Below are 8,716 nucleotides of genomic sequence, written 5' to 3'. Positions count from 1 at the left end.
CGGCAAAGGGCGATCGGTAAACAGTTTATCGGCAAAGCCTTTGCTGAGTGCTAATCTGACACTCGGCAAAGAAAAGTCGCCGTGACAGTGAGCGCCACCGTGACGGCGGCTTTGCCGAGTGTCAAGGTCAAGCACTCGGCAAAGGTGGCCACTGTGCTGAGTGCCACCGGCAAGACACTCATCAAAGGTAGCCTATTTGCTGAGTGTCCTATCAAGACACTCGGCAAACCTGTGATGTTTGCCGAGTGCAATGGCCTTTGCACTCGGCAAAGCATGTTCCTAGGTAGTCACTTTGTCGAGTGTCATGGCCATTGCACTCGGCAAAGTGACTGAAAATAACCTTTTATTCGTTTTTTACATCCCATCCAAACAAATAGAAGATATATATAACAAACATCATCAACATCACATATATATCATCAACAGCTCATATATATCACCAACACCACATATATATCACAAACGTCACATATATATCACAAACGTCACATGTCTCACAATATATCACAAATAAGTTCATAAGTAATCCAAGTGCTCCATCATCTACAACCACAATTGCAAATAGAAGTACCATTAACAACCACAAGTATCATCACCAAGATGGCCAATGAGACTAATTTGGTGAAGGATTCGCTGAAGCATGAGGATCACTCAATTTCGCCGATTGATTCTACACAAAGGAGAAGAGATTGCATGTGTGAGACAAGATAAATATATACCATACATGAATAAAACTTTCATACTTCACTAGGTTTGACTGTAAGTATGAACATATAAACTAAAACATTTATACTCACAGGAGTAGAATAGTGATGAGGTGGAGGTGGAGGTGGAGCAAATAGCGAAGGTGGCGGAACTACACCCGTAGTGGCGCCAAGACTTTGCATGTACTGAAGAATCTCCGTCATCCTCCATTGCTCGGCCTCTCACTTGGCCTCCACCCTCTCCATCTTCGTCTGCATCTGCTCCCATATCCTCCTCTCTTGTTCCAGCTGGGCCTACAATATATTCACCCCAATGTTACAATAATGTAAAGGAAAGGTACGAAAAAAACCAACGCACGACGAATAAACCAGGAATAACCTCGAGTGCCTCCACCCAGTGGTGTGAAGTGTCCTGCCAAGGTCGTATGGCCGGGCTCCTGCTCGTGCTGCTTGCTCAAATCTAGGAGAGAGAGGGAGTAGTGGCCGAGTCGATTGTGCCGTCGCCAATCCAGTACCGCCCATGCTTCTTGCCTCCTCCCACCCTCATGACGACTTCTCCATCAAGGTCCTCGGTGCTCGGATCGTACTCTGGCCCATGGACCTCCCTTGCCATCGATGTGTACTCACTGATGCGGTTGTGGACGGTCGCATTGCTGTACGCCTCGGGCCCGTCCTCTGGGTTATAGTCAACGTCGGACATCGCCTTGCCCTTATGGGCCATAGCAAATGCCTTGAAGATGGAGCAAGGCTGGCCACCATGTGACGCCAGCTGGCCACCATGTGACGCCGACTGTGAGAAAAACAGCAAGAATTAATGGAGACGATCGAGTTGCGCATTTCAAAAAGAAAGAAAAAAAAAGAATGGAGAGACCTGCAATTTGCAAAATCATACGCTAAGATCAGGAAGTGCACGCTGCACAACTTTTTCGGTTGAGAACGTTCAAACGTACCATTGTTGTTGAGTATGATGTGTGATTATAATAGACGATATATAAGTTTTTACAATATACGAGCTGTTTGGTTCTACCGACAGTAACACAAACGCAAACGATTTAAAGCTGCAGACCTTACCAGCAAGAAATGCAATTGAACTAATTTCATGTTACTGTTGAACCAACCAAATACTATCATAATTAAGTTGTTCTCGCTTCTGTCGAGTGGCTTGAACAGTACCCAGCGCACGCCTTCCGTGCACTCTCATCCGACTGCTCTGATCATGCGCCCCTCCTTTTGCTCAATTCTGAGCCATGGGCAAGACCACGGTTCCGTTTCGAACTCATCTGGGTGAAGTTCGATGGTTTCCTCGATGTCGTCTGGCTTGAATGGTCTCGACCCCTGCACGATGTGGTTGCTTGCCGACGTTGTAAGCTACGCTCCGTCACCATGTCACTCAAGAGCTGGAGCGCGGTGAACATCCGTAGCGTTAGGCTTCAGTTGGCCGCCGCCCGCACAATCATCTATGAGCTGGATGTGGCGCAAGAGTCGCGTGCACTCTCCGCCGAAGAGCTTGAGCTACGACGTGATCTCAAGGCAAACATTCTCGGCCTCTCGTCCTTAGCTCGGACCATTGCCAGGCAACGCGCGCGACACCGTTTCCTGGAGGAAGGGGACGCGAACACACGGTTTTTCCATCTTCTGAATACCTTTTAGCATAATTCTCTTGCCCTGGTGAGTAAATCTCATTTGCTTCTTCACCCAATGGATCCACATAGGGCTGCAGGCTTCCAACTAGTCCTCACCCAATATCATGTCAAAATATTTGAGAGGCAGAATTCCCACACTTGACACAACATTTTGGCCCTGACAACTCTACTGTATTTTGTCAATTCTCTGATTGCAGATCATGGACTCCCATCAGCAGCCACAAAATGAGATGTCTCACAAGGAGTAGCAAGGTGAGTCAACTGACTAGCTAACTGCTGACTGATGAATGATCCAACACTCCCCGAGTCAACCAATATGAGAGCTTGTATGTTGCGAATCTGTCCACACAATCTCATAGTCTTCCTTTTTACTGCTGTGTCAGCCACTGAATGTCCCACAGCCATGACTGTTTCTTCAGTCAGAACTGTCAGCAGCTTCAGCTTCAGACTCAGTATCTTCCAAAGCATCCAATAATTCCTCAATGACATGTAATGAGACCTGAGCTGGACATTTGTGGTTGTGGCTCCACTTTTCACCACACTTGAAACACAACCCATTTCTTCTTCTAAACTCCTTCAGAGTTGCCAATTTATCATCAGTTTCAGATTTCTCCACCTTCTGTCTAGATGTTTCACCATCACTGCTCCTGGGTTTGTTAGGCAAACTTCTGAAACTGGTTCTTGCAGAATCTTTACTGAAACCCTTAGACCTTGACTTATGTAACTCTTCTTCTTGCAACAGAGCTAAGGCACTAGCTGTGTCCACATTCTTTGGTCTATGCAAGACAATCACCTTCCTGATCTCATCTTTTAAGCCAGCTACAAATCTGGTGACAAAATAAGTGTCATCATAGCTGTTATTGTACAGTAACAGTCCATGAGCGAATTTCTCAAACTCCAACTGATACTCAGAGACTGAATCTGTCTGTCGTAGAACTTCAATCTGATTCAGCAGAAGCTGGTACTAATCCCCATCAAACTTTCCCATAACCAAGTCACATAGAGTCCCCTAATCCGTGATTCGGCCACGCCTCTGAATCGTCTGCAGCCAAGTAGCAGCAGAGCCCTGAAAGTTGAGGGCAGCAAAACGGGTCTTGAGCGAGGGATCCACCATGTACACCTCGAAGAACAACTCGCAATTTTCACGCCAAAGCCTGGGTTAGTACCATCAAACTTTGGGAACTCCATTTTAGGAAACGGGGGAGAATGATTCTGGGAAACACGATCAAAGTCGCGAGGCATAAACGGAGCAGGAGGTGGCCTGGGAAACATACCCGTGACCGGGTGCTACAGCTGGGGTCCGTGGAACCCAGCGCAGTCATCCCGGTGATCGATGCGCAAGCCATGCCCAACGGGCCTGTCATCACCGATCGCAACAGAGTGCGGCGATGGAACCGGTGCCGAATTGAAGTCCAACCAGCCTGGTGTAGCGTGGGGAAACGAATTGCGTGCTAGAATTTGGTCGGCTTCTTCTTCGGCGCCAGAGTGGAGAAGAATCCCGCAGCGCAACAACTCCGTTCCTCGCCGACCCGGTGAACCTCAGCACGGACCTACGGGTTCACGAGATCGACACCGAGGCGACGAACCGTGATCACCAGCCGTCGGGGATTGCCACCGCGATCAAGGCAGCCGAACGAAGATCGGGCCAAGGAACGCGGGTCTCTGATACCAATTGTCAGGTACGGATCAAGCCTGATAGTGAGCTAAGTGGATTGCAAAAGGGAATTGCAAGAATCGTAAGAATTGAAGAACTGGGCAAGAACTTGTAACTGTATTGCTAACTGAATGTAACTGACTGAATAACAGAATGAGTACTGAATGCAAGAACAGAATACAAGTTCAGGTGTTCGATGCGTCCATCCGAGCCGCCTCTCGGTACTGATTTCCTACAGACGCATTTTCTGGAGTCTGCTCTGTTAGTAATGATCTCCTACCAGTTAGGCCCAACGGCCTAACTGGGCCTTGTCCTCGCGCTCTGATCGGGGGCGCCCAACCCTACATGGTTGGTGGGCCCCCGTCGCACAGCGCTATAAAGGAAGGTGGGGGCCAGGGCTCGCTGTACAAGGTTTACCGCGCCGCCAGTCACCCCACCGACATCCTAAACCCTAGACCCGATCGAAAGTAGGGGCGCTGCCAGCGACGGGAAGTACCACCGACGCCGGCAACGCCACCCGACGCTCACGCCGCCGCCGAGGACGCCACAGCGCCGACTCCCTCTCCACCGACCGTCGCTGCCGGCGCGCAGATGGCGTCCGTCAACGAAACCCCGGCCGGAGCTTCAACAACTACGGCATTTGACGGTTTGCCACCTATCACCTATCTCTCAATCTCTCTGTGAAATCCGAATGCTCTATTACTGTGCTAAGTATCCCGATCCGATGAACATACCTAAGAAAACCTAATCTAACAATGGTATCGGAGCCACGGTTCGTCAAGAAATGAGATGCGGATCGGGAAAGAAAGTCGAAAACCGAACCCTAAGACCTAACCCTAATTCCCAAAATCAAAACTGAACAAGGGATTGAAGAAGGGGAAAAGGGAGGGTCGGATTCCAAGAACCCTAGAACTCTAATCCGAAAGAGGGGAAAAGGGGAAGAAGAAAGAAGAAGGGTCAAACCATAACCCTAATCCCATTTTTCCATTTGGATGAACGAAAAGGAAAACGAATCGGCAAGAACAAAACTCTAAACCTAACCCTAGTTTTCTCCATTCGGATAAAACCGAAAAGAACAAACTCAAAAAAAGGAGAAAGGGGAAAAATTAGGGTTAGGGTTCGTCGGGGATAAACCTCCACCGGCGCGGAAGAAGAAGAAGAAGAAGCGCACCGGCTCTTTCGCCGGCGCTGGAGAAGAAACCGAGCCGATGCGCGCGGGCTCGGCCAAGAAACGGCTCGCCGGGCTCGGCCAAGAAAGCGCCGCGGCTAGGCCGCTCGACGGCGGCGTGCTCACCCGTTGGGGAGCACGCGCGCCGGCGAGGGGGCCAGCGACGGCGCCAAAGCTCGCTCCGGTTTTCCTCGTTCGCGGCTGCTCGGCGGCGACCGTCTCCGCTGCGGCTGAGAAGAGGCAAGCAGCGAGGAGAGAGAGAGGGGAAGAGCCGAATGCCTAGGGTTTCCAGGGCGTCGGCCGCGGCGACGTTTTGATCAGCGCGAAACAGCCGTCGGATCGACACGAACGGCCACGATACGCTGGGCCAACTCGCCGGCCCAGGTGGGAGCGAGCGCGCGCGGCGCTTTGCCGGCCCAGGCCCAGGTTGCGGCCTGGGTGCGGCCTGTGCGCGCGAGGCAAGCCGGGCCGAGCCGGTTCAGCGCGTCTTAGGCCGCGCTGGGCTAAAAAATGAAAAGAAGAACAAGAAATTTTTTTCTTATTATTTTCCAGAAACAATTTTAAATGCATATTTTGATGAATTTGAATGATTTTAAGACAATTTTCTGTGCAAATTTAATCCAACGATATTTTGCTCAGAAAACAGTGAATTCTTTAGTGCTTCTGGAAAATAATAACATGAAAAGATCATTAATTTTTCCGCTGTACATGATAATTATTGTTCTCTTTGATTAAATTTGAACCAACGGGATAATTTAATTTTAAGAGAAATGAATTTCTGATAATTTTGATGCAATTATGATATTGTTATTTTCTGACCAACGTTGTTAATAACAATATTATAACTGTTGATCCATGAGAAATCGTGCATTAATTTTACTTCTGCCCAACAGTGATGTAAAATGTTTTGCATGGATGAATTATAAGTTTTAATTTGACCAACGTTGAGTTAAAGCATGGAATTTTATGTATAAATGTTTCTTACTTACTCTGGTATGATTTCAGGAGGCAAATGCATTGTGAACATTGCCAACATCCCGACATTCAACGGAACCAATCACCGTGTGTGGTGGGAGAAGTATGAATTGGAACTTGCGTTGGGAGAGGTCGATTTTGCCATCACCTCACCGTGTCCTACTGAGCCAGAGGACCCGGTGAGAGGTGACAATGAATCTGACGCTGATTTCGCTTCTCAAAAGCGTGATCATGCTGAAATAAGAATGAAATATGACCTTGAACATAGGCAATGGACTCTCTCCAACCGCAAGTGCCTGTTGGTAGCCAAAGCCACTATAGAAGAACAGATAAGGGGCTCAATCCCTGAATGTGCTACTGCTAAAGAATATCTTGAGAAAATCAAGAGTTAGTTTACTGGGTCTACCAAGGCCACAGCAAGTTCACTGATTAAGAAGCTTGTGAATGAGAAATTCACTGGTGGTAGCATAAGAGAGCACATTTTGAAGATGAACACTACGGCATCTAAGCTAAAAGAAATGAATTTGAAGGAGGAGGATTTCCTAATTCATTTGATTTTTGCTTCTTTGCCGAAAGAATATGACACCTTCATTGTGAACTATAATATGCAGCCTGAAAGATGGGGCATAGAAAGACTCATCTCAATGTGTGCTCAAGAAGAGGAGAGGATAAAGTCCTCACAAAGTGAATCTGCTCATTTTGTGAAGGACAACAAAAGAAAGAACTTTAATGGCAAGAATCCTAAACCACAAGGGAAACCTAAGTGGGATAAGTCCTCTTCCTCCAGTTCACAGGGAAAGAAACCCTAGGATTCTGAGAATCAGCAGTATGGTGGAGCAGAAAAAGATCAGTGCAAGCACTGCTTCAAGAAGGGACACTACAAGAGGGATTGTCCAGACTTCCTGAAATCTCTGCTAAAGAAAGGTGATGAATTTATTACATTTATAGATGAATCTCTGTATTTATGTTATGATAAATCCACTTGGTGGGTTGATTCAGGAGCAACTACTCATGTTGCAAATTCTTTACAGGGGTTAAGTGGGACGAGAACCTTGCAAAGAGGAGAAAGAACAATTAAAGTTGTAAATGGACTGCAAGCCAATGTTGAAGCCATTGGAGTTTTTTCTTTAGAATTGAATAATGGTTTTGTACTTAGACTTAAAGAAGTACTTTATGTTCCCTCTTTGCGTAGAAATTTGATAAGTGTTTCGAAACTTGATGATGATGGAATTGATTGCCATTTTGGTGATGGCAAATATAAGATACTGGTTAATAATAAATGTGTTGGTCTTGCCTTCCGACAAGACAAGCTTTATTTATTATCTCTTGCTGAGAATGTGAACAATGTATGTGATGAGAATGTGAATGATTCCCCATCTACGGATATAACTAAGAAGCGGAAGAGAATTGATACTGTCTCTTCGAAATTATGGCATTGTCGCTTGGGCCATATTTCGAGGGGGAGAATGGAATGATTGGTTAAGGAATCAATTCTCTCGCACTTAGAATTTTCAGATTTAGAGCAATGTATTGATTGCATCAAAGGAAAGTATGTCAAGAAAATTAAGAAAGATGCCAAACGAAGCACAGGAATTTTAGAAATAATCCACACAGATATATGTGGTCCTTTTCCTGTGAAAAGTGTGGATGGTTATGACTCGTTTATAACATTCACAGACGACTACTCTCGTTATGGCAATATTTATCCAATTAAAGAAAGATCGGAAGCATTAGATAAATTCAAAATATTTAAAGCTGAAGTTGAAAATCAGCACAATAAGAAAATAAAGATAGTACGATTAGACCAAGGTAGAGAGTACTATGGGCGACATACCCCATATGGCCAAATTCCTGGATTATTTGCAAGGTTCCTACAGGAAAATGGCATAGTTGCTCAGTACTCCACACCGGGGGAGCCTCAACAGAATAGAGTGGCTGAAAGACGTAACCGTACCTTAATGGATATGGTAAGAAGCATGATGAGTTACTCCACATTACCGATTAGTTTATGGATGGAGGCACTGAAAACCGCCATTCACATACTTAATCGAGTATCAAGTAAATCGATGCCTAAAACACCGTATGAATTATAGACAGGAAGGGAACTCTCACTTAACCATTTGCGTGTGTGGGGCTGTCCAGCTGAGGCAAAAGTGTTTAACCCAAACATAGGAAAGTTAGACTCCAAGACAGTCAGCTGCCATTTTATTGGCTATCCAGAAAGATCGAAAGGATATCGCTTCTATTGTCCTGACAGACATACGAAGATTGTAGAAATAAGACACGCTGTGTTCTTGGAGGATAACATGATCAGGGGGAGCATGGTAGCACGAGAAATCAGCCTACAAGAGAAGCGGGTACATGTACCCACTCTGATGGTTGAAGAACCATTCTTCACGCTACCTGCTGCTGTTGCACCGACAGTGCAGGACACTGTAGTGCCAACACCTGTTGCAAGTTCTCCCATGGCGACAATGAATGAACATGAGGAACCTGTTCTTGAGGAACCTATCCTTGAGGAAACTATAGAACCAAATGTTGCACATGAGGAAGAACAACAACAGCCCAACGT

General features: G+C 46.4%; 1 protein-coding gene and 1 long non-coding RNA gene across 2 annotated transcripts; both read right to left on the bottom strand.

Moving 5' to 3' along the window:
* Window positions 1–809: 809 nt before the first annotated feature.
* On the bottom strand, window positions 810–1,887 carry LOC136532919 (uncharacterized). Its single transcript, XR_010778353.1, has 3 exons — window positions 1,776–1,887; window positions 1,084–1,494; window positions 810–998 (listed from the first exon to the last, which is right to left on the bottom strand). It is a non-coding gene; the product is annotated as an uncharacterized lncRNA (long non-coding RNA).
* An 875-nt stretch (window positions 1,888–2,762) lies between these two features.
* LOC136532917 (uncharacterized) lies at window positions 2,763–3,669 on the bottom strand. Its single transcript, XM_066525495.1, has 2 exons — window positions 3,622–3,669; window positions 2,763–3,311 (listed from the first exon to the last, which is right to left on the bottom strand). The coding sequence occupies exons 1-2, from the start codon at window positions 3,667–3,669 to the stop codon at window positions 2,763–2,765; spliced, it is 597 nt and encodes a 198-aa protein (XP_066381592.1).
* Window positions 3,670–8,716: the final 5,047 nt, after the last annotated feature.

This window comes from Miscanthus floridulus, unplaced genomic scaffold (genome assembly GCF_019320115.1).
Source record: "Miscanthus floridulus cultivar M001 unplaced genomic scaffold, ASM1932011v1 fs_738_2, whole genome shotgun sequence".
In the NCBI taxonomy this organism is placed as follows: Eukaryota; Viridiplantae; Streptophyta; class Magnoliopsida; order Poales; family Poaceae; genus Miscanthus; species Miscanthus floridulus.
This window is presented reverse-complemented; position numbering and strand designations above follow the sequence as displayed.

Bases quoted from the DNA above. Each gene is read 5' to 3' on its own strand.
- LOC136532917 (XM_066525495.1), bottom strand. From the start codon at position 3,669: ATGACTGCGCTGGGTTCCACGGACCCCAGCTGTAGCACCCGGTCACGG. The intron at 3,312-3,621 runs GTATGTTTCCCA...GATGGGGATTAG, and splicing joins GCTGTAGCACCCGGTCACGG to TACCAGCTTCTGCTGAATCA.